Here is a 27651-nt window from a genome sequence, read left to right on the forward strand (position 1 = left end):
AAAAATAAATTTCATTGCCCAGTATGAGACCACCACTCTCCTGCTCATCGGAGGCTCAAAATGTTTTTTGGATTATGTAAGGAAAATAAATAAAAATACAAAAAAAAAATGATATAAAATTCTTAGTCTGCCCACAGTGATAATGACTATAAATTTATAATATTTTGTGGAGAGGAATCACAAAAAAAAAAAAAAAAAAGATAAATAAACAGAAAAACAATATATTAAAAAAAAAAAAAACAGGTAAAAGGTGATCAGCAAGCTTATGACCAGTACAAGGCATAGGCAAAAAAATTATCATCATGGTAAGGAAGGCAAAATCAGATTATGGGAAAATAGCCTAGAAGACTTAAAGAAATCCAAAAACGAGTTTTGCTGTGTGGCGAATTAAATGAATAACTACAGAAGGATAACTTTAATGAGCATTGATGGTAACAAGGTGACAGAATAGTTAAGTTACTACCCTGCATGAGTCTCAATTCAAGTGAAGGTATTGCTGGGACAATAACTAATGTGGGGAGGTTGATGAAATGAAAGTACTTAGGATATTGCAGAATCTCTGTGCAAAAGAATTGGCATTGCCTCTAGCTAGGCTGTTTAACTTAAGTCTTGGTTCTATAAAGTCTCAATGGAGTGGAAAGATAGAGAAATAGTTCCATTGCATAAAAAAGGGTCCAAGACTGCAGTAGCAATTTTAGAGATACAGGGTGTTCGGGATAAATTTGACAGTTTCGTAAGGAAAAAGAAAATCTTCTTTGCATCTATTAAATTTAATGAATTGACAAAAAAACATTACAGGCAGAGTTAATTACAATACTATCAACAAGATTTACTCAAAATAACCACCATTAGCATCGATCACAGCTTCAATTCTGCTTCGGAACCTCGAACAAGCTGATGCTACAGTCTCCCTGGGAAGGGCCGCAAAAACTGTTTTAATTTTATCCATTAACTGGGCTTTTGTATTACTGGAAGTGCGATTGGTGTCTTTTTCAACTGCGCCCCATACAAAATAATCCATGGGGTTAAGGTCTGGGGAGTTTGGAGGCCAAACATTTGGACTGGTGAAGTCGTAGAAATTTTCAGACAACCATTTTTGACTTTTCCCAGAGGTGTGGCAAGGGGCCGAATCCTGCTGCCATACATACGGCCTACCATTGGCTACCCTTGTTATCCAGGGCTTGACTACAGTTAGCAACTCCACGAACAAAGCCCGCATTCCAATGCCAGGGTTCTTCAACACCTGTTCCTGCAGATTTGCGAGGAATTCTGCTGTACGAACGCAATCAGATCGTCTGCTAGGGATCTTTCTTCTTGCTACATCCTCGTAGTCACCATTGCAAGTCTCTAGTTCATGCCTGATTGTTTTTACTGTATTCAGGGAGCATTGGGCAGCAGTCGTAATATCCTTATTTTGATGGCGGGCACGAATCATCATGATACAAGTTATTCTCTTCCATGATTCAGGTGGGTTCCAGCTATCCATCCTTTCTGACATCTTGTATATGAATGAAGAAGGGTCCAAACTTTTAAATGAAGAGAAGTGTGTGTTAATACATGTAACTTACGGAAAAATATAATTAATTATAAATATGTCAAATTTATCCCGAACACCCTGTAGATGATTAAAGGTTTTTCACTTAGTCATATTATAAATCAAAGATGCCAAGAAATTATATTCTTAGTTTCATCTTCTTTTTATAAGGTTTTTCACTTGGTTATATTATAAATCAAAAATGCCAAGAAATTATATTTTGCATTATGGGAAGGGCCACTACCCAAACCGGTTTCAACCTTTATTGAGGTCTCATCAGTGTGAGCCAGACCCAGAAGTGATACCAAGGTCGAAGTAATGCAGAAGTCATATGTTCATATACAAGTAACCAAAAGTTATCACACCTTATTACTAAAATACTCTGGATTAGAGATAGATATAGTTTTTCACTTGATTATACTATAAATCAAAGAATCCAAGAAATTATATTCTTGGTTTCATCCTTTATCCAGTCGTGAAGTGACTTCGCGTACAAACTTTGCTTTCTTACATTTGGATAAAGGATGAATATAAAGTAATAAGGTGTGACACCTTTTGGCTACTTTTATTGGGAAATATGACTTCTGCATTATTTTTAATAAACTTAACAACATAAATTTGCTTAGTGTAATTAAGTACATATTTTTCATCCTAATGCTGAAAAATTTCTTCTGCCTCAATCCTTAAACCTTTATACTAACTTAAATGTTTCTATCATATTTGCTCTGTTTTGCATATCAACCAACTTCTGCAACCTACACACCCTCAATCTATAATCACAGAGATCATTCCACAGACCTCCAAACTTCACGGTCACTTGCCTCTGGTCTCTCTCTACCACTCTCTTATTTCCAAGAACATCAGGCAACCAGACTTGCACAGAGTAATACAGATGCATCAATAACAAGGCCTTATAAAAGAGAAATGCTAACATCTTCTTCAATAACCAAGTAATTATATGGGATACCGTAGTCACCTTTACAATATAGAATCTGAACTTCAACTTTCTATCTCCAATATCCCCAAATTCTTAGCTTCATTATTGGCATCCATTATCTTTTTTCCAATGCTGTCAGCCTATTTATATTATTCTGCAAGCTCTCCATCATCGTGGCTAACTATTATACCCCAATTTTGCATCATCAGCAAATATCTGAATTATTTACTTTAAAATCATTTCCTATATCATTTAAATTAAATAGCAGGTTCAAGCATAGAGCCATGTTGCATACCACTAGTCTATTGCTTTCTCCTGAAGATACTGGCATAAGCTTATTAAAATAAGCTTATGTCAGTACCATATTACAATTGCACACCTCCTAAAGGGTTAAAGAGGGAGCAGGAAAGATAAGAATATAAATTCATCTTATTTGTATTTCCATACAAATATACCAATATAAATAGATATACATAATATAGATATACAAATATAGACCAATAGTATTTCTAATTTTTATAAGAAGAATGAAGACTTCTTAATCAATTGAAAAATGATGTTATTTGAGAATTCTTGATTATATGTTTCAAAATAACCTGCAGTTCAGAACAGAGGGGTGAGAGATTAAAAAAAATTATGCTGCCATTGTCATTATAGATTGGAATTACTTAACCTTTTGCAAACAACAGTGAGGCATATCTTTTGAGAATATCTTCATGCAGACTAACTTTTAGGAGGGGCAAACAGTCTACATTGGAATAAAACTTCTTTAATAAATTTATTGCAGCTGCCCATGATAAAATAACTTCGCAGTAAATAAGAATGATATTTTAAAATGAAAAATAATGTAAATTATGTGAAGAAAATAAGATAATATATTTTGAATGAATTTAGAGTGGGCCTGAAAATTCACTTGCCATTGGCAAGTGAATTTTCAGGCCCACTTTCTGGAGCCATGTCTCCACTTACTCATCCAATAATTTGATAACACTATGTTCTTATGGAGCTGCTTCCAGCATCACAGAAAATAAGCAATAAACGCAAAAAAAAAAAAAAAAAAAACATGAAACTAGGATTGGGTGTCTGATGTAGCAAATACCATATAATGAATCATCTGTTTTAACTTATTTAGTAATGTGCATTCAATATAATAATGTTAAATTTAAGAATATTTTTTCAGTTGTAATGTATGTTATTTCATTATTTTCATTATAACAAATGCTTTTAGTTCTTTTTCACAATTGGATAAATAATATCTGCTCACATGATGTAGTCTAACTTAAGACAGGGTTGATAATTGGTTAAAATTACCATAAAATAAGCGTCACTCAAGAACAGCCTCTTAATTGCTCTTAATGCCTCCCTTTTTTTTTTTATAACAATTTACCTTGTGAATGATTGTAATTCTAGTATATTAATATTGTGAATGGACGAAGTAAAGGGACAGATAATCCAGGAATCCTTCTCTAGAGACTAAACATGGTAGTATTTCAAGCCACTTCAGGTCTCCAATAATCAGTGTGATGAAAATTATCTGTAATATAACCTGAATATGTTTAATTGTAGGATATTTACTTATGACTGTTAATTTGCTTTAACTCAATGTTAGTTCATCCTTTGTTGCCAAATAACATTCAGTAAATTGGGGAGGGGAGAGAAACTATCAGTGTCGATTACAACATAAATAAACATAGATGTGTAGAAAGTTTTAACAATAAGCATAATTACTCTATTTGCTGCTTGATTCTTTGGCAGTTTTTACCTTTCCATTTGTTTCAATATATATTCATAATAAATGTTCATAATATATTGAACATTTATTATCACACTTTCTAACCATTGTAAACTCTCATTGTTAATGAACTTCTGTTGTATATACTCATAGTTATCAAAATTATATATGATGAAAAGCTAGTAACTAAATATCATTTATTTCTGTTGCAAAAATTGAATTATATGTTCATATTGAATACCAATACAGTGTGTCCAAAAAACAAACTATTTGTTTGTTTTTTGGACACACTGTATTGGTATTCAATATGAACATATAATTCAATTTTCACCTTATATGTTGTTTTCGAGATATTCACCTTATATGTTGTTTTAAATTAACTGATTAAGTTAGTAGAATATTTTCCCTTATCTGTTGTGGATTGTTAGTAAACATTTCATCATACTTCCTTTAAAAAAAAACAAAAAAAACATTGTGTTCAGAGATTATTTTAAGCTAAACAAAAATTAAGCTGAAGTTATCTTGTAAGATAACTTCAGCTTAATTTGTATTGGTACTTTATGTTTAATGAATATTCATCTAGAGAGTAGATACACGGGAAGAATATAACACTGTTACAAAACTTTTATGCATACTATCATGTTGATGTTGAATAAACAGCCTACTTCTCTCATTAAATAACTTTTCTATTAAAATAACATTTTCTTTCAGAGATTTTGATCATAAAAAGAACAAATTAAAAGCTTTAAGAAAAAAAGCCTTAAATAGGAACCCTGATGAGTTTTACTTTCATATGACGAATTCAGGATTAAAGGTCAGTGTTGTATAGTTATGTTTTAAAATACAGTGAATAAGTACAAATGAGTTTACAGAGAGAGAAGGAAAGATCAGATGATTCTTTCTTTTTTACTTTTATGTCACTGTAGTTTTTATATAAATGAATACTGTATATTTTTTAATTATTCCCTAAATAATTGAATACCATGTCAGACAAATTTTTTTTATTGTTCTAAGTCTTATTAAATTATTGCTTGCTTATTAAATATAAGTTGAATAAGTATTAATTTCTAATTATTAATTGTTAATGTGACTTGCTGTTTAAAATGTAAGCTAGATAAATATTAGAAACACTTCTAAGTTTTAAGTAGAAAAATATTGATACTAGCAAAGAAAAGAAGAAGGGGGGAAAAAAAAGAAAAGAAAAATGGATGAAATACTTAAAACAGAATGCTGATTCATCATTTTATGCTAGTAATGCAGAACAGCTGGTCCTAACTGTTTGCATCTCCTTCTGCTTTCCATTTAAGTATGCATCTTAAGTCTCATATTAGCATTATGCATATTGGCACTTTAAAGTTTTTCTCTTCCTCAAAGTGGGCAAATTTGCTTAATACAGAAATGATATCTTTTCAAAGTTTTAGAATTCTTGGGAGAGTTTTTTCATTTTCTCAAAATTAAGGGTAATTTTCACATTGATTAATGAGATTTTCATTCAATAGCAACCTTTGTTTTACAAAGGTCAACAGTAAAAATCTATAGATGACACATTTGATAGAATTACTTTGCATTGTATTAATAAAATATTGTATTACTGTCTAGCATTTATGAAATGAAGGATGGTTGACAGAAGCAGGATGTTGTTTGAATTTCAAAAGCAGGTATATACTCAATAAGGCACAAAAAATCATCAAAAAACTAGACTTAAATAATGTGCAATACTGTATAACATTATCAATTTTCCCTGTTATTTTTGAATAAGCCAGCGAGTATAAATATATAGATATGCAAATTTTCTAGAATAAATAACTTTAATAACTAAAGATATAGTTAAAAGAATACTTAGAAATACTACTATAAATGACATTATTAGCAAACTATCTCAAATAAATCTCTTCAGATCTTTGGGACTATTCAACTAATAATTATTGCAATGAGTTTGAAATAAAAATCAGCAATAAAAAGATAATGCAAATTAGTAGGAGAATAGAAAATATAAACTCTATCCTTATTGATGAACTGGTAGAATAAGTAATAGATTTAAGCTCTTAGGCATAATTTTCAGAAAAGAATTAAATATAATTTGACTACTATGGTCAGAGCCAGTTACATCCACTTAGTATATTAAAAAAAGTTTTTAAATTTTAACTTATGAATTTGAATTGTATCAGAAAGTTAATTTAATCAGAAAATTTGACAGAAAATAAAAGTTAATCAAAGATTAAAAACCATTAATTATAAGTTGAATCTGTTATCAGTGACAAGATGAAAAGAATAAAAAGGAGATTGGTATTATTAATATCCAGAAATATATTGAACCTTTGTAGCTCAGTGGTAAGAACAATGCACTTTAGTTAGAAAGGCCTGGGTTTGAATTTTTTTTAAGACCAAAGAAAACCTTTATAAAGACTTTTCAACCATCTTCCTGGATGACAAACCCAGAAACTCGTAGTTTTCATTTTGCAAGACTGACAAACTGTCTGGGAGAATACACACAACTGACATCCTGTGTAAATAGGATTAACTGGCCTGTTGTAGTGTTGATTAGGATTCTATGAAACCAGATTATTTGGCCATGACAGGCCTAACATGTAAAGGGAAGATGAAGATATATGTAAGCTAAGCTATTCATAAAGTGAGTCATCTAAAAAAAATGGAAAGATGAATAGAACAGAATTCAAAACAAAAATAATAAAGACCAGAGATAAACTATATTACATTACAATTAACAAGGATTAGTTCAGTTAGAAATGCATTTACAACTCCAATCTAGGAGGCAGCAAAAATTCTGAAAAAATAAACTTATCGCTTTATTTAAATTAAGGGGATAATGTTTTAATTTGAATTTAAAATTAAATGAAATGAAAAACGGCAATGAAAACATTATTTGAAAAAAATTTAAATAATATTTTCATTGCCGAAATGAAGCTTATTAGCTCTTTATACTTAAGAAACTTATCGCTACTTTATAGACCCATTGGCCAAATTCATAACTTGCTACCTTCTCCAAAAGACAAACTCTCAGCACTGATGCTACCTGGCATATACAAAGTACTATGTTCATGCAACTGAATACAGACAAATCGGAAGAGCTGTCAATAAACGTATCTCTGAACATTAAAACCACATCCTTCTTATCAAACTTCACAAATCTGGCCTGCCACAACATGGGATTGAAAACACTAACCACAGGAATCAATGGAAAACATCAAGTTAGGTCGAAGTAGTGCTGAAGCCCTACTTCGACCTAACCTCAATCGTAATGACTGCCTTACTCTTCCAAAAGTGTAGGAAATTATTATCCTCAACTATATTAAATAAATTTGTATTCTCTTATATTTTGTAACTAATCTAGGAACACATGACTGTATACATAGAAGGATTCCAGTTTAACACATGCACTCGACTGTTTCTTTATTCACATTCCTTATTATTGTTTGCTGTTGCACTAATCTCTTACGATGCTTAAAATGAAATATCTGCATAATAAATTTAATTTTTTCTGTGGTATGCGTGTGATTCTATAGATAGGTTGTAGTTACCTTTCCATAGACTGCAGTTTTTATCCCTATAAAATAGATAAAATTGAAAATATGTACAGTTAACAGGCAATAATATGCTGACTTCATGGCCTTAGTTAACCATAATTCCATCCAATTCCATGTCCAGATGAAATCCAAATATAAAGTAAAACAAAATCTTGCATAATGTAGATCAGGGCTGTCCAAAGCACTGCCCACGGGCCACATGCCATGCGATTTTGTGCAGCCTGCCTGTGGGTTTTGATTGTCGTAAGCAAAAAAATAAAATAACAATTTGAATCGCATGCATAATAGATATTTTAATTCTATCACTAATCGAATTTTTACATCACTATTGCTCGCTATATACCCACGGGGTGCTTAAGGGTTAAAGCTGTATAACTGAGAGGAGACCTCCACATAGCCATTAAAGGAATGTGAAGAACCGACCAGGGCTTCTGACCTAATGTCCAATCCTCACCTTCTCGTGGTGCACCCTGTTGGGTATCTACTTTGATACTGAACGAACGAGGATGGGCTGGCAATTTGGGATTTAGCCGACCAAATTGTATTCTTATTGGTTAAACCAAAATAAAAAATGATGGTACAACATGACAAAATTTCATGCCAGCTGGGGCGTTGCCCGGTTAAACAAGGCCCCCGTTGTTTTCGCCAGGGAACCAGGGTGAACAGCGAAAAGTCAGCTACTGGAACAAATCTGAAAACAAACCCCAACTCAACATCACCAGAGTTAAAGATCGGTACTATCAACATAAGAAGCCTGAATGGCAAAGAAATGGAGCTAGCTGAGGAATTAGATAAGTACCAGATCTACATAATAGGGGTGACTGAAACAAAAAAGACCAAAACTGGTGAGCTCTTTCTGAGCAATAAATACAAAATGTTATATTCAGGCAATGACAATCAAGGAAAAGAAGGAGTAGCCATAGTATTCAACACAAAATACGAGGCTAATCTTGAATGGCAGTCAGTCTCAAGTAGAGTAATGTGGGCAAATATGAGAATGGGGAACTGGACAATGAGACTTATTTGTGCCTATGGTCCCACAGAAGGTTCTACTAAGGTAGAAGTGGAGGAATTTTTTGACGCTTTAGAAAAAGCAACTGACACAATGAAAAAGGAAAAGTTGGTCCTTGTTGGGGATCTAAATAGCAGAGTAGGAAATGATTGTGAGACATACAAAAATGTTTTGGGAAAATTTGGAAAAAAGAGCAAAGCTAATAATAATGGCAAATATCTGTTGGATTTCTGCTCAGGACATGGACTGGTTATTACTAACACCATGTTCAAACATAAAAATGTGCACAAATTCACATGGAGAGAAGAGGCTACGAATAAGAAAAGTCTCATTGACTATGTTATTGTTGATAGTGATATTTTCTACCTGGTGCAGGACACCAGCGTGTACAGAGGATTTGAAATTGGAAGTGATCACTATTTAGTCTTAAGCAGAATAAAATTGAATTTCATATTGAAAAGAATAACATGCAAGAAAGTTTTAAAGCGAATAAAAGTTGAGCAGCTCTCAGATGTGAACTGTAGACTAAAATACAGAAAGATTATTGAAAAGAAAATGAAAGAGTTTGAGAACAGGAATCAAACCTTGGAGATTCAGTGGCAAACTCTGAAGAAAACATTGATTGATTCTGCCAGAGAGGTATGTGGTGAGGTTGTGTGCAAGGATAAAAAAATCAGAACTCCCTGGTGGACACAGGAAGTTAAAGAGGCAGTGAAGGAAAAGAAGAAAGCATATCAAAAGTTCCTGGCAAATAAGTCAGCTTTTACTCTTACAGAATACAGAGACAAATGTAAGAAAGTTAAACAGTGTGTAAAACTAGCTAAACAACAGTCATGGGAGGACTTTGGCAAGAATATAGAAAATAAATATCAAGAAGGTGGCAAAATATTCTGGAGGTTGTTGAAGAAGCTTAGGAATGGAGAGAAAGAGTGCTGTAAAAGGAATTAGAGATGATAAAGGTGACATGAAAACAGGAGAAAAAGATATCCTCGAAGTATGGAGTAATTACTTTGAAAACCTGCTAAATGTAACAAGCAGTGATGACAGCACAGTGGTAAAAAACACTGACCAGGCATGCAGTCAGGAATACATATCCATACTTGAAGTAGAAAAAGCCATCAAAGGCTTGAAATGTGGAAAGGCAGCAGGAGTAGATGATATTCGACCAGAAATGCTGAAGTATGGTGGTATAAGTCTTATGGTGGCTGCACTGCATAGTTCAGAAAGCCTGGACAGAGGGACGAATTCCCGATGATTGGAGTAGAGCTCTCATAGTACCCATATATAAAAAGGGAAATAAAACTGAATGTGAGAATTACAGAGGTATTTCCATACTGAGTGTTCCTGGCAAGATCTATGCAAGTATACTTGAGAAATGGTTGAGAAGAATTGTGGAAGAAAAGCTGGGTGAAGAACAAGCTGGATTCAGGCCAAATAGAGGCAGTCAGGATCAGATCTTCACTTTACGACAAATAGTCGAGAAAGCATGGGAATATAACAAAGATCTGTATTTAAGTTTTGTCGATTTGGAAAAGGCATATGACAAGGTGCCAAGAGAGAAGCTATTCAATACGCTGCAGTTATATGGTGTCAATGGGGCATTATATCAAGCAATACTTAGTCTTTATTTGAGTTGTAAGTCAGCAGTTAGAATTGAAGGAAGTACAGGAAGATGGTTTAATGTTAAATCTGGTGTGATACAAGGATGTACCTTATCCCCTCTGTTATTCATTATCTATATGGATCACATTATGAAGGAAAGTGGTATTAAAACTGATATCAAAATTGGAGATGTTAATGTCAGCTCTTTGCTTTATGCGGATGATGTTATACTTCTAAATAAATCCGCTACAAGTCTGCAAGATTCTCTGACTAAATTGAATAGCTGTTGTAATAGACATGGTATGAAGGTTAGCAATAAAAAGACAAAGACAATGAAAATAAGAGTGAAATTAGTCGGAACACTAAATTAGCTGTATACAAGACAGTGTTCAAACCATTTTTAACTTATGGATCTGAGAGCTGGGTCAGAAGTAAAACACTTGACCAAAGACTAGAGACCGCAGATATGAGAGTCCTGAGAAAGATTAGAGGCGTGAACAGATGGCATCAATGGCAATATCATATTAAAAATGAGGATATTAGGAAAGAATTTGACATTGTCAGCATCCAGGAATGCATTAGCAGAGCTAATCTCAGGTGGTATGGTCACTTAAATAGAATGGGATAGGAAAGATTAGCAAAACAAGTGTTCTCTGGCAGGTTGGCAGGAAAACGACCCAGAGGAAGGCCAAGATATAGGTGGATTGATACGGTACAAAGTGCCTTAGCCGATAGAAATATAAGCTCTGATAATGTTGGAGTCTTGACAAGTAACAGACTGAATTGGAGGAAAATTGTAGATAGGAAGTTAGTAATGATGCAAATTTTTCATGTAGTACTATCATATCCTGTACACCCCTTGAGGGTACGTGGCAGGAATTTGATGATGATGATGATGATATATACCCACGTGTTTTTTCAAATATTAGATGTGCCAAAGAAGTGTTCTTACACTGTTTTGTTCCAATGTGCATGCTCCGGCCGCTCATGGGGGAACGTGAACGTGCGATTAGTGCGTAATTACTGTTGTTCGTTTGTTCAGCTTGTGTCCCTGCTGTCACCAAATTACTAGATAAGCATTGTGATGCAGCCCTCAGATAATTTTTTTTTTTAATGCGGCCCTTGGATTACCTAAGGTTGGACAGATGTAAATGATTAAATGCCTAAATGCAGTATCTTTTATCTAAATTTTATTTTGAATCCCATGCATGAAAGGTTATAAACCTATCACTCATTACTGTGGGTGGTCTAATGATTAAATTATTTGAAAACCCTGTTCTAGAGACCAAACATGATACGTTTCATGCCATCACAGGCTTCCCATAATTTGCGTGGTGGTTCTACACCCTCTAAAGGTTATCTCCCAAACATTCATGTCTGTAGTAAAATTTGAACTCATGACTTATTAGTTGAAGAGCAGAGATTCTATCCACTGATGCTATAAAGTATCTAATACGCTTGAAGTATTTGTTAAAATCTCTTGCATTTGAAATGCAAGAGATTTTAATAATACACTATTGATATAATGTAATAAATAATTGATTACTCTTTTATAAAATAATAATAAGCTGACTGAGATAATGACATGCTTAAGTAACAGCATTAAATATGTTTACTCCATAAATAGAAATTACTTTGTAAAAGATAGTTCACAGTTTTCACCTGTAAAATTTTTTCCCCCCTTTTTAATAATATAAACAACTTTAATCAGAAGTTTTGGTGATTATATATTCAATTAATGTGAAGTGAACTACTATTAAATGTTTGCACACTGTTTATATTCAGAGAATTATTAGGTGGAATTTGTTGATGTTAATTCTGTATCGAAAGGTTTGAATAGACTTTTACCATGGTCAAATGTGTGGAGTTGTAGTTTTAATATTAATTATTGATTATGCATTGTGAATATGGGGAATGTAAATGATTTCAAAGTTCATTATTATATGTTGCTAGTTAAATAGGCCTCCCATGAGGAGTGCTAACTCTGTGAAGGTTATTGTAATAAAAATAGTGTGATAAGCTGCTAGTCATCATCCATACACAGTGCAGCCTCAAACTCGTGTCACTAACTTCTCATAACCCCATTTCATACTGTTTTTTTCTAATGACTGTGCTTCAACCTTCAAAAAAACACATCAACAGATTTTTTTCCCCCTTTTTCCCTAATTACTTGCCCTCTCAGATTTTGTTTTAGATTTTTGATAAAAAAAAAAGAATATATCAGATGATTTATTTCGTTATTTCATATGAAATAACGTTGGATGAAATATCCACTTAATTTGTATAAAATATCAGATGTTTATTTCCATCATTTTTGAGTTTTAACCACATAATTATAATTTCATAAGTAGAAAAAGAGCAGATATTATTAGACTAGTTGATTTTGCTGGATTTCAAGCCAACATCCTCAGAGCACTAGTTACAGGTAATCTATCGTTTATCCAACCATATTGGGAAATCAATTTGCTATTTTGATAATTGAAGGGTAACTGAATATAATTGAGGTACAGTAACATGGTGCTACATTACATTAGGAATTAGTTGACATACAAGGGTTGGTTAATTGAAGGTTGGATGAACAGTATATTACTATAATAGCAGATCTTAAGAACGAAGTTGGGTGATGACTACTAGATTTTTACTCACATCTAGCTAACTCAGCTTTGATTTTATCATTATCACCAGCAGGTATATTTGTTAAGTTACATAATGTAGAGTCTTTCTCCATTTATTTAAAATGATTTAAAATTTAAAGGGTTTGTGTTTAAAATGGTCTTAAAAAAAGTTTTTTAATTTGGTAACAATGTAAATTACTTGACAAGAAACTATACTCTTTAATCCTTAACCCAAGTATAAGCAAGCCCAAATTTGTGCATGAAGTATCTTAATAGTTAGCTACTTGTATATGGAGGTTGACTTCGCATCAATTGCCTCAGCATCCCATAATGTACAGCACACTTCCTTTCAGGCATGTTTATTGTTGTGCATTATGGGAAGGGTCACCACCCAGATTGGTTTCAATCATTGAGGGCTCATCAGTGGGAAGACCCAAGAAGATACTGAGGTTGAATATCTATTTTCTGTATATAAATAGCAACCAAGGTGAAAAAGTTTTTATAAATATCTAGGAACCAGAGTTTTTTTTTTTTTTTTAATGTTAATGTGCTACATAGTTTGTAGATTGTGCTACACCATTTTAATACTTTTATATGGAAAATATGATTTCTTCATTGATTCAACCTCATTTTTTTCCTGGGTCTAGCTCCTACTGATGAGACCTTAATAAAGGTCAAAACCAGTCTGAGTAGTGACCCTTCTTATAAATACATAGCAATATACACATCTGAAAGGGAGTGTGCTGCACATTATGGGATACTGTGATAATTGATGTAAAATCAGCAGCTTCTATATACAAGCAGCCTAGCCATGAAAATACTTCACGTTCAAAAATTTTGTTTGCTTACAAACTCAGATTAAAAATTAAACAAGAATATAATTTCTTGTCAAGGACTAATTTTAAAATTATTTGTCTGGGGTGAATTAATTTTCACATTAATTTTGATTCTGTTAAACCAGGACTTGTTCAGAATCAAGACAATTAATGAATTATGTGAATGTGATAGTTCACTAGTCATTGTTAGTGCATAACACGGGCATGTAAGACCAAAGGATTTTTTTTTTTTTTTTTTTTTCTAATAGATAATTGGTTACAGATTTTTTTTTAAATTTTATTTAGAATATGATGAGCTGACTATACCAGTAAATATCATAAAGAAAAATGAAGTATGTAATATAAAATGCTTATATTTTGCAATGAGTATCTCATCACATCATTAAAGTGACTACACAAAAGAAATAGACAGTTACAGGAAGCAAGAATAAAATGACAACAGATATTACAAAGTGCTATGCCAAAGAGATCTTCGAGATTTTCTTTGTTTGTTTTCCTTGTTCATTAACATCTCCGGATTCTTTACTTTGTTCTTTGTCCTTCAACTTTGTCCATGACATGCTTTTTCAACTTCATAAGTATTCACGTATTATACTATTTCAATGCACAGACTTTGACATGCTTTCATGATCCCTACGTATTGTATAAATTTGTTAAGATTTTTACTGAATTTTTTACTTACCAAAATGAAAGGGTGTTTCATAGGGAAAAAACAAACAACTAAACTTTGAAAATAAGAAGCAACCTTACACACACATACACACGCACAAATGCCAGTGTGGCTGGCTGAGTGGTTAGCGTATCTGCTCTCCAGCTAAGAGGCTGCAGGGTTCAAATCTCGCCGTGAGCATGGATGTTTGTGATTGTCTGTGGAAATACTAGTGGTGGTGGTGGGTGACTGTAGATGGCGTTGGTGTAGTTGCAGTCAGTTGGCGGATTGAGTTGATGGAGACAGAGTTGTAGAGTAGGTGAGTCCTCTCTCAATGAGTCTTTGGACTCCCTGGAGGTATCTAATAATAATAATATATATACAAAAGAATACCCATCTCAAACTTGGCAGGTACCCTAACTAGAGATCATGGGGAAAATTTTGACAAAAAAAAAACTGACCAATAGAGAAAATATGGTGCTATGAGCTGGAGAAAATTAAATTAACGTGAACCAGATGATATGTGATTGTGAAATTATTCAGAGGCAATGATAAAAGAAGTTATTTGATCATGTTTATTTTGCTCATTTCATAAAATAATGTAAGATGAATAACATATCGCAGAGCTGACATACTGTAACGAGCTGTCGAGGAGATCCAGATGATCAGTGGAGGTGACGTTCAATATGTTGAACTTTGTGCACCAATAGCTGATACCAACATACAGCATTGCCTGCAGTGGAACACAGCTGTTCTGTCGAAAGGTTTCACACATGATGTGCAACTTTGTCTTTCAAATCTGCCAGGTGAAGAACTTTGCCAGATACACTATGCGTTTGAGGTAACCCTCAAAGCCAAAGTTACAGGGGTTAAGGTCTGTAAATACAGCAGCCATTTCATAAAAAATGAGCAACTGATTATTACACTATCCGCTGTGAATTGTTCACACAGTAGGTTGTTGAACCCCACGTCTTGTGTGGGGAGGTGCTCCATCTTGCAACAACACAGTTGCGTTCAGGCACCCTCTTAGCTGCAGTTGCAAGATGATAAAACTGCTCAAAATGTCCGTAGTTTCATCATTGAAAACCTGTGCATTGATAATACATAGCTGTGACCATGCAAATCACAAATCTGGTTCAATGGATTTCTTTGAAGAAAAACTGCTTGATAACAAACTTGTCATAAATCCTATCCATACTATGATCTTTAGCAAATGTAAGGTAACTTGTTGAAATTCACAGGGATTCTCTGTAGTCCATGTGTAGCAGATTAGAAGTTTACTGTTCCACGAACATGAAAATGCACTTAACTCCATAGAATGTTCCAAGGGAAATCATTGTTTGCCACTGTGTGTGCCAGAAATGTCAGCACAAACGTTTCTCAGAAGCTGGCATCTTCTTTTTGCAGCTCTTGGCTTCCTGAGTTTATTCAAGTAGCATTGCAATGCTTCAGGCAAAGTTCTCCATATTCATTATGCATGGCATATTTAATTGTCTTGCTGTGGCATGTGGACTGCATGAACCTATAGCATTCTCATTTGACTGCTCATCAACTGCATTTGCAATATCTTCACTCTGTGCACGGAATTTACACCCTCTTCCTGGTTGGACATCAAACTTCCTGTCTCTTCAAATAGCCGAACCATGTGTTGCACTGTATTTGTTTTCATTGGACTTTTTTGCAAAATTTTTGGGAATATTTGCGAAGCTGCTGCAGCATTTTCCCCATTCCTATAGAAACACTTTGTAAGCAAGGCACGTTCAGACAAAGTGAAACCCGTCACACAAGTCAAATGACTGTGGAATTAGTCTGACTCCTTTGTTTACACTGCCTTATGACTCATGTAGTATGCAAAAATTCAATTACAGAGTACAGAGTATATGAAGTACTCTGTACACAAGTACAGAGTACTTCATATACTCTTGGATGCAATAAAAGAAAGAGAGAGTCCTTAGGTGAATGGATGAGATGTATTGAGCTTATATTTATTAAGCACTCTAGATATCTTTTCATATGTGCCCCGAATATATGGGATGGTAACAGTTTTGCTGAGGTTTTGTGTATTAGGGAAGGGGGATTTGGGGAGGCATTTAGTATTTTATCTATTATTTGGGGATTATTGCCACTGGCTGTAAAGAGACATTCCCCAAGCCTCAACAAGTATGGCTATATCAGTTTACCAAAAATCTGAGAGATGGTATTTTAAGAGCAAATTAATACTTGTAAACCTTCCTGTATCCAACAATAAATAGTGTCCAGTGTCAATAAATAGTAAATAGTGTCATGAGGATTAGTTCTTTGTCTTGTCTGTTCCTGCTATTAAGTAATTGTTGCTGTTTTGATACTGTGACAAACTTTTTTGCATCTGAAAATGCTGAGTGCAAAACAGGCAAGTAAAAAAAATATTTTTTTTTTAATTGTCTTATGTTGTGTGTTAAACTGTTAAAGAATGTTAAGCTTAAAAAAAACTTAACTGCCAGCAATGTCTTTCTGCATGTCTACTTTGATTGAATTTAATATTTGAGATTGTACACATAAATATGTCCCATGCAGTTTAGTACTGGGAGTTTAAGGATCAGAGTTAGATAACGGGAGGAGACTTCCACACGAAGCTTCCAACTAGGGTTTCTAATCTGATATCTGCACTTTCTTGGATCAGTTTTATTGACAAAACAATTCAAACTAGTAATAATTCTACACTGGCTGGATTGAATTTAATGAAGTGTATTAACAAGTTCTATTAAAATTTGTCAACTCTTTTCAATTTTACTTTCAGTTAGACTATTTGTATTGACAAAATTAGGCAAAATATTTTTAGAGTACGTTTAGACAAACCCGGATTGATGTTTCATAAATGCGTTCTTTTAAATTTAGATTTGGATTTTTATAAAAGTACCACCATTCAGCAGAGTCCTTGGAATCATATGCATTTGTCTCACTGTGTTTTGAAAATGCCATTAATCAAGTTCATCTTGGGATGTATTGTATGTAAACAGTTATAAGAGCTTGATTAGCCTTATTATTAACCTGTGATGCTTTCTACTCACCAACCACCCTTCATGCAAAGAACCTGTTTCTCATTTGCCTGCTCACACCCTACTTATACAGCTTCCATGGATGACCTCTAGTTCTACTCTTGCCTCCTTTTCTCTACTCTATGAAAAATTCCCTCCACATTAATCTGGTAACAACCCCTCACCAACTTATGTCTCAATCATAACCCCTCTTCTATTCACAAGTCTCTGCAAATTGTATTCCCTCCTTTCAGAGCACCATCTGTTTTTTTTTTTTTTTTTTTTTTTTTTTTTTTTTTTTTTTTTTTTTTAATCATCCTGTCTGATTTTTTTAAATCATAAGTCTGCAAACCTATAGTACATTGGTGCCATGGGTTGGGTAATGATTTTTTATATCTTGCTGTTTTAATTTACTTATTTTTTTTTTTTTTTACATAATCCAGAGACTTTGCTCTGTAGACTGAACTTGAACTTTTTGCAAGACACTTTAGTCCTCCAGTAAGTGGGATGTGGTAGTTTTACATTGGTTGATGAAATTCATCTTCCACCTAAAACAGTCACAAGTAATCCATGTCCACAGCAGAATTCAAACACACAGTCTGTTGGTTGGAGCTAACCACTTGGCCAGCTACAAGCACTACAATAATTTTCATTTCCAGGTTCAGAACTGATAAAATATTTTTTTCTTTTACTATAATTGAGCTTTTGTATTGGGCAAATAAAAAAGATTTGGAATTGTAATTCCTTCTGACTTGATAAAATTTGGTACTTCAGATCACTATTAAAATTGGTGAAGTGGTTTCAGTCGAACTTGTAAAATTAGTCAAAACAAAATTATGTTTGCAGTACATCATATACTTTGGTACTAGATTTATTTGCTGTGATAACACTATATTATAATTTATAAAAGTGATTTTATGAATTCAAACTTTTTTTATGGTTGTCTACAATTTCTTCCATATTTGTTATTTTCTGCAATGAATATAACCAGTATTCCTTACTTGTTATGATTTCTGATCAGTATTGATGAACATTGACAATTTTTCTGAAACTTTTGTTATTATAGGTGTTTCTTTAAATGCAAAGAACCTTTTACTAAGAAAGGAGATCATTAGCCATCATGTGATTAGAATAATTTTTGATTTTTCTACGCTTTGCTTTTATATTCTAAATTTTGAAGAATATAAACTGCATTGTTAAGCCATTGTTTAATTTAATTTAATTTTTTTTTATTTTTTAAAAAAGGTTTTTTGGCATGCTTAATGTAAGTAAAATAAAACATATACAGTATGTATATATTTTGATAGAACGGTGTTCATTATGAAAATGATAAGCCTGAAGATTATACAGAAGAGCAGTTGAAACTTATGCAAACTCAAGATATTAATTATATTAACTACAGATGTAGCGGAGAATCAAAAGTAAGTATTGTCTTTACTATCTTGAATTTAAATGTCTGTAAAATTAGTTTTTTACCTCAAACATTGGAAAAAATGTGCAGGGCAGTACACCAAGAAGCACAAAACATTTTGCCTTAGTTTGTAGAACTGTTGAAAACAGAGAAGTTGGTCCCTGTTGACGGCAGCATACATAATTCTGAATGCTCTTTGTGTGTGTGATGCTTTTTAAAAAATTGTATTGGTAAAATATAAAAAAGCAGAAATTTCAGAAATATTCCAGATATATACATTCTGTTATACTTGTCTTCCTGATGTCTTTATGCAAGCTTTAAAGATCATCTTGAAATTTGATCATGTAATAATCTACCATTAGCATCAGATTAGTGTTCGTTTTTACAAAGCATATCTGTAATTGAGAGAAAACATGAGAAAGTGCATAACCAAAGATTAATGTGTGTGGTTTTTTTTTTTTTTTTTTAGTTCACAAGAATCAGTCAGCTTAAGAAAATTATCATCATCATCATATTCCTGACATGTAGCCTCAAGGGGTGTATAGGATATGATAGTACTACACGAAAAATTTACATCATTACTAACTTCCTATCTACAATTTTCCTCCAAATCAGTCTGTTACTTGTCAGGACTTCAATATTATTATTATCAGATCTTATATTTCTATTGTCTAAGGCACTTTGTACCGTATCAATCCACCTATATCTTGGTCTTCCTCTGGGTCGTTTTCCTGCCAACCTGGCAGAGAACACTTGTTTTGCTAATCTTTCCTCTCCCATTCTATTTAAGTGACCATACCACCTGAGATTAGCTCTGCTAATGCATTCCTGGATGCCGACAATGTCAAGTTCTTTCCTAATATCCTCGTTTTTAATATGATATTGCTATTGATGCCATCTGTTCACACCTCTAATCTTTCTCAGGACTCTCATATCTGCAGGTTCTAGTCTTTGGTCAAGTGTTTTACTTCTGACCAAGCTCTCAGATCCATAAGTTAAAACTGGTTTGAACACTGTCTTGTATACAGCTAATTTAGTGTTCAGACTAATTTCTCTCTTATTCCGTATGAATTTATTCAATTGACTTCTCACCATACCAACTTTGCTGATTCTGTTGTCTATTTCTATATTTAATTGACCATCTTCACTAAAAATCGTGCCTAAGTAGCTGAAATGTTTTACTTGTTCCACAGGTTCTCCATTCACAACACATTTCACATTTTCAATAATTGTGTTGTGAACAGTTATTCAATTTAGTCAGTGAATCTTGCAGACTTGTAGCAGATTTATTTAGAAGTATAACATCATCTGCATAAAGCAAAGAGCTGACATTAACATCTCCAATTTTGATATCATGTTTAATACCACTTTCCTTCATAATGTGATCCATATAGATAATGAATAACAGAGGGGATAATGTACATCCTTGTCTCACACCAGATTTAACATTAAACCATCTTCCTGTACTTCCTTCAATTCTAACTGCTGACTTACAACTCAAATAAAGACTAAGTATTGCTTGATATAATGCCCTATTGACACCATATAACTGTAGTATATTGAATAGCTTCTCTCTTGGCACTTTGTCATATGCCTTTTCCAGATCGACAAAACTTAAATACAGATCTTCGTTATATTCCCATGCTTTCTCAACTATTTGTCATAAAGTGAAGATCTGATCCTGACAGCCTCTATTTGACCTGAATCCAGCTTGTTGTTCACCCAGCTTTTCTTCCACAATTCTTCTCAACTGTCTCTCACGTATACTTGCATAGATCTTGCCAGGAACACTCAGTAGGGAAATACCTCTGTAATTCTCACGTTGTTTTATTTCCCTTTTTATATATGGGTACTATGAGAGCTCAACTCCAATCATCGGGAATTCGTCCCTCTGTCCAGGCTTTCTGAACTATGCAGTGCAACCACTGTAAGACTTTTATACCACCATACTTCATCATTTCTGGTCAAATATCATCTACTCCTGCTGCCTTTCCACATTTCAAGCCTTTGATTGCTTTTTCTGCTTCAAGTATGGATATGTATTGCTGACTGTATGCCTGTTGAGTGTTTTTTGCCGCTGTGCTATCACTGCTTGTTTCATTTAGCAATTTTTCGAAGTATTTACTCCATACTTCAAGGATATCAATTTCTCCTGTTTTCATGTCACCTTTATCATCTCTAATTCCTTTTACAGCACTCTTTCCTCCAACCTCCAAAATATCTTACCACCTTCTTGTTATTTATTTTCTATGTTCTTGCCAAAGTCCTCCCTGACTTTTGTTTAGCTAGTTTTAGACGGTGTTTCGCTTTCTTACACTTGTCTCTGTATTCTCTAAGAGCAAAAACTGAATCATTTGCCAGGAACTTTTGATATGCTTTCTACTTTTCCTTCACTGTCTCTTTAACTTCCTGTATCCATCATGGAGTTCTGATTTTTCTATTCTTGCAGACAACCTCACCACATGCCTCTCTGGCTGGATCAGTCAGGGTTTTCTTCAAGGCTTGCCACTGAATCCCCAAGGTTTGATTCCTGTTCTCAAACTCTTTCATTTTTTCTTCAATAATCTTTGTGTATTTTAGTCTATAGTTTACATCTGAGAGCTGCTCCACTTTTATTCTCTTTAAAATTTTCTTATATGTTTTTCTTTTCAATATGAAATTCAGTTTTATCCTGCTCAAGACTAAAAAGTGATCGCTTCCAATTTCAAATCCAATGTATACTCTGGTGTCCTCACAAGGGAAAAAACATCACTATCAACAATAACATAGTCAATGAAACTTTTCTTATTCATTGCCTCTTCTCTCCATGTGAATTTGTGCACATTTTTATGTTGGAACATCATCATCATCAAATTCCTGCCATGTACCCTCAAGGGGTGTACAGGATATGACAGTACTACATGAAAAAATTACATCATTTCTAACTTCCTATCTACAATTTTCCTCCAAATCAGTCTGTTACTTGTCAAGACTCCAACATTATCAGATCTTATATTTCTATCGTCTAAGGCATTATGTACCGTATCAATCCACCTATATCTTGGTCTTCCTCTGGGTCGTTTTCCTGCCAACCTGGCAGAGAACACTTGTTTTGCTAATCTTTCCTCTCCCATTCTATTTAAGTGACCATACCACCTGAGATTAGCTCTGCTAATGCATTCCTGGATGCTGACAATGTCAAATTCTTTCCTAATATCCTCATTTTTAATATGATATTGCCATTGATGCCATCTGTTCACACGTCTAATCTTTCTCAGGACTCTCATATCTGCGGTCTCTAGTCTTTGGTCAAGTGTTTTATTTCTGACACAGCTCTCAGATCCATAAGTTAAAACTGGTTTGAACACTGTCTTGTATACAGCTAATTTAGTGTTCCGACTAATTAATCTCTTATTCCATATGAATTTATTCAATTGACTTCCCACCATACCAGCTTTGCTGATTCTGTTGTCTATTTCTATATTTAGTTTATCATCTTCAGTAAAAATAGTGCCTAAGTAGCTGAAATGTTTTACTTGTTCCACAGGTTCTCCATTCACAACACAGTTGACATTTTCAATGATTCTACCTATTTTCATTGTCTTTGTCTTTTTATTGCTGACCTTCATACCATGTCTATTACAACAGCTATTCAATTTAGTCAGAGAATCTTGCAGACTTGTAGCGGATTTATTTAGAAGTATAACATCATCCGCATAAAGCAAAGAGCTGACATTAACATCTCCAATTTTGATATCAGGTTTAATACCACTTTCCTTCATAATGTGATCAATATAGATAATGAATAACAGAGGGGATAATGTACATCCTTGTCTCACACCAGATTTAACATTAAACCATCTTCCTGTACTTCCTTCAATTCTAACTGCTGACTTACAACTCAAATAAAGACTAAGTATTGCTCGATATAATGCCCCATTGACACCATATAACTGCAGCATATTGAATAGCTTCTCTCTTGGCACCTTGTCATATGCCTTTTCCAAATCGACAAAACTTAAATACAGATCTTTGTTATATTCCCATGTTTTCTCGACTATTTGTCGTAAAGTGAAGATCTCATCCTGACAGCCTCTATTTGGCCTGAATCCAGCTTGTTCTTCACCAAGCTTTTCTTCCACAATTCTTCTCAACTGTTTCTCAACTATACTTGCGTAGATCTTGCCAGGAACACTCAGTAGGGAAATACCTCTGTAATTCTCACATTCAGTTTTATTTCCCTTTTTATATAAATGGTACTATGAGAGCTCTACTCCAATCATCAATAATTCGTCCCTCTGTCCAGGCTTTCTGAACTATGCAGTGCAGCCACTGTAAGACTTTTATACCACCATACTTCAGCATTTATGGTCGAATATCATCTACTCCTGCTGCCTTTCCACATTTCAAGTCTTTGATGGCTTTTTCTACTTCAGGTATGGATATGTATTCCTGACTGCATGCCTGGTCAGTGTTTTTTATCACTGTGCTGTCATCACTGCTTGTTTCATTTAGAAGTTTTTCAAACTAATTACTCCATACTTCAAGGATATCTTTTTCTCCTGTTTTCATGTCACTTTTATCATCTCTAACTCCTTTTACAGCACTCTTTCCTCCATTCCTAAGCTTCTTCAACAACCTCCAGAATATTTTGCCACCTTCTTGATATTTATTTTCTATATTCTTGCCAAAGTCCTCCCATGACTTTTGTTTAGCTAATTTTACACACTGTTTAGCTTTCTTACATTTGTCTCTTTATTCTATAAGTGTAAAAGCTGACTTATTTGCCAGGATCTTTTGATATGCTTTCTTCTTTTCCTTCACTGCCCCTTTAACTTCCTGTGTCTACCAGGGAGTTCTGATTTTTTTATCCTTGCACACAACCTCGCCACATGCCTCTCTGGCAGAATCAATCAATGTTTTCTTCAGAGTTTGCCACTGAATCTCCAAGGTTTGATTCCTGTTCTCAAACTCTTTCATTTTCTTTTCAATAATCTTTCTGTATTTTAGTCTACAGTTAACATCTGAGAACTGCTCAACTTGTATTCACTTTAAAACTTTCTTACATGTTATTCTTTTCAATATGAAATTCAATTTTATTCTGCTCAAGACTAAATAGTGATCACTTCCAATTTCAAATCCTCTGTACACTCTGGTGTCCTGCACCAGGGAGAAAACATCACTATCAACAATAACATAGTCAATGAGACTTTTCTTATTCCTAGCCTCTTCTCTCCATGTGAATTTGTGCACATTTTTATGTTTGAACATGGTGTTAGTAATAACCAGTCCATGTCCTGAGCAGAAATCCAACAGTATATTTGCCATTATTATTAGCTTTGCTCTTTTCTCCAAATTTTCCCAAAATATTTTTGTATGTCTCACAATCATTTCCTACTCTGCTATTTAGATCCCCAACAAGGACCAACTTTTCCTTTTTCATTGTGTCAGTTGCTTTTTCTAGAGCGTCAAAAAATTCCTCCACTTCTACCTTAGTAGAACCTTCTGTGGGACCATAGGCACAAATAAGTCTCATTGTCCAGTTCCCCATTCTCATATTTGCCCACATTACTCTACTTGAGACTGACTGCCATTCAAGAAGATTAGCCTCGTATTTTGTGTTGAATACTATGGCTACTCCTTCTCCTTGATTGTCATTGCCTGAATATAACATTTTGTATTTATTGCTCAGAAAGATATCACCAGTTTTGGTCTTTTTTGTTTCAGTCACCCCTATTATGTCGATCTGGTACTTATCTAATTCCTCAGTTAGCTCCATTTCTTTGCCATTCAGGCTTCTTACGTTGATAGTACCGATCTTTAACTCTGGTGATGTTCATGATGTTAGTAATAACCATTCCTTGTCCTGAGCAGAAATCCAACAGGTATTTGCCATTATTATTAGCTTTGCTCTTTTCTCCAAATTTTCTCAAAATATTTGTGTGTGTCTGACAGTCATTTCCTACTCTCCTATTTAGATCCACAGCAAGGACCAACTTTTCTTTTTCATTATGTCAGTTGCTTTTTCTAAAGCATCAAAAAATTCCTCCACTTCTACCTTAGTAGAACCTTCTGTGGGACCATAGGCACAAAGAAGTCTCATTGTCCAGTTCCCCATTCTGATATTTGCCCACATCACTCTACTTGAGACTGCCTGCCATTCAAGAAGATTAGCTTCGTATTTTGTGTTGAATACTATGGCTACTCCTTCTTTTCCTTGATTGTCATTTTTCTGAATATAACATTTTGTATTTATTGCTCAGAAAAATCTCACCAGTTTTTGTCTTTTTGGTTTCAATCACCCCTCTTATGTTGATCTGGTACCTCTGTGGACGATATCTCCATCATTTGGCCAGGAACAGCACTAGAACTGATTGCATTTAAAGATTATCTTAACAACTTACATCCTAACATAAAATTCACTCTGGAACTAGAATAAAATAAAAAACTTCCTTTCCTAGCATCCTTATAGAAATAAATGAAAGAAGAAACTAGCTCCATTTCTTTACCATTCAGGCTTCTTATGTTGATAGTACCGATCTTTAAGTCTGGTGATGTTGAGTTGGGGTGTGCTTTCAGATTTGTTCCAGTAGCTGACTTTTCAGTTAGCCCTGGTTCCCTGGCAAAAACAACAGGGGCCTTGTTTAACTGGGCGACGTCCCAGCCCGCATGAAATTTTGTCATGTTGTACCATCATTTTCTATATTGGTTTAAGTCAATAAGAATACAATTTGGTCAGCTAAATCCCAAATTGCTTACCCATCCTCATTCGTTCATTATCCAGGTAAATACCCAACAGGGTGCACCATGAGAAGGTGAGGATTGGACATTAGGTCAAAAGCTCTGGTCAGTTCTCCGCATTCCTTTAAAGGCTATGTGGAGGTCTCTTCTCAGTTATACAGCTTTGACCCTTAATCACCCCGAAAACTAATTTCTAATGCTTTAATACCTTTGGAAAAACTTCAGAATTCTCTGAAAGGCTAATTTTTACATCTTGTTGAGATAAAAAAATTTCAAGAAAAATTGCAACATTCTATGATCTTTGTTCACTTTTTTGATAACTGGCTCCTTACTTTTCCTTCCTGCAATCACTACATATCCACAAAAGATAGCTTTTAATCTGAAAAATCGTTATTTAGTTACAATTCTTCAGATTTGTAACTAAATTTGAATTTAGTTAAAAATATTATGGTAAGATTGAATTAGATCTTACCATAATATAGAACATCTGTTTTCATCCAAGAAAAACACTCAAGCATGTAATCCATTTCTCTCATTGACCAAAATTCTGATAGACCAAAATAATTTCACTATCTTTTATAGTACTGTTATATAATCTTGTGTAGTGTAAATAAATTTTCGTATCATTTCCAAAAAAGTTACTTATCGGTAACTTTTTGCAGTATAATATAACTTTAAATGCCACTTGAATTGCTATAGTGTAGAACTTTCAGCTGTAGTTTCTAGTTTTCTTTGTGTTTCTTCACAGAACTAACAAGAGAACTTTGTAGTATACTTAATAGTACTGTTTCTGATTTCCTCATGAAGGTTAATAGTAAGTAAACAGTTGAGTCTTCTGTATTTCTTTCAGAGTTAAGTTAGTAAGGAGCACAATTAAAATGTTATCCATTACTATTTTCTTAGAATATAAGTTTTCATAATATCTACAAAAGTGAAATCCTCTTACCACTTCCTTTGTAAATATGGTTTTTTCTTTGATTCACACAATTTCTAATTGACTTAGTTTATATAATAATGTTAGGTTTTTGTACAAGTTATAGGCATGTACAGTCAAGTAACTTGGTTACTTGCCTATAAATCTGAAAAATACTAAGGCATGTTTTTTTATGTATATTTGAAAAAGATTTATTTTCAAATTTCTACAGAACCACTCTTTATACACAAAATAAGCAAGTTATGAAATTACTCTCAGTATGCAAACTATTTATTCAAGTCACTGAAAGCATTTCCTTTTGATAGCTTGGATAAATTATATGACTACTACTCAGCTCATGGGCAAAAAAAAAAACTTTCTACAACTATTTCAAATTGAAAGTATATTGAAAATGTGAAATACCACATGGCCTTTTTATTACTAAAAATTTACTTCATCATTATCAAATTCTTTATACCCTTGTGGGGTGTACAGAATATCATTGTAGTACTACATGAAAAAGTTACATCATTACTAACTCCCTATTTTCAATTTCCACCCAAATTAATCTGTTATGAGATTAACTTATTCCATATAAATTTATTCACTTGACTTCCTGCCATGCTAGCTTAGCTAATTTTGTTGTCTGTAACACAGTATCTCCACTGTTTTAAACTTCTTTGTTTCAGTAACACCAATTATGTCAGCATGGTACTTTTCCAGTTCTTCTGCAAGTTTGATTTCCTTTCCTCAGATGCTCTTTACAGTCATACTTTTGTCATAGAACATATTCCTCACATAGCAAATTGCTGTCTTTTTCATTTGTTGATGCACATTGTGGTTTAATTTTTAAGCAGTCATATATGTACGTGAATAATCAATAAGGCATTTATGTCAGATACACAAACAAAAAAAATAGAATAATTTTCGCAAACAAAAAAGTTATTCTGAATAGCTTAGCTTAAGAAAACACTTCAGCCAGTTTGATCATCACTAAATTTAATAATTTTAACTTAGCATATAACGTAATGGGGGGGGGGGCTTAAGAGTCAAAGCTGTATAACTGAGAGGAGACCTCCACATAAAGGAATACAGAGAACTGACCATGGCTTCTGGCCAAATGTCCAATCC

General features: G+C 33.8%; 1 protein-coding gene across 1 annotated transcript in view; it reads left to right on the plus strand.

Annotated features, from left to right (window-relative positions):
* LOC150095937 (putative U3 small nucleolar RNA-associated protein 11) overlaps positions 1–27651 on the plus strand; it is a 115963-nt gene that overhangs the window by 25283 nt on the left and 63029 nt on the right. The window contains exons 3-4 of the mRNA XM_090409369.1: positions 4915–5017; positions 18784–18897. Of these exons, the coding sequence (XP_090265495.1) occupies positions 4915–5017; positions 18784–18897 (217 nt within the window). The remainder of the gene's footprint in view (positions 1–4914; positions 5018–18783; positions 18898–27651) is intronic.

Source organism: Typopeltis vanoorti, chromosome 19, assembly GCF_054136105.1.
Source record: "Typopeltis vanoorti isolate ZY-2024b chromosome 19, IOZ_Tvanoo_1.0, whole genome shotgun sequence".
NCBI classification, from domain to species: Eukaryota; Metazoa; Arthropoda; class Arachnida; order Uropygi; family Thelyphonidae; genus Typopeltis; species Typopeltis vanoorti.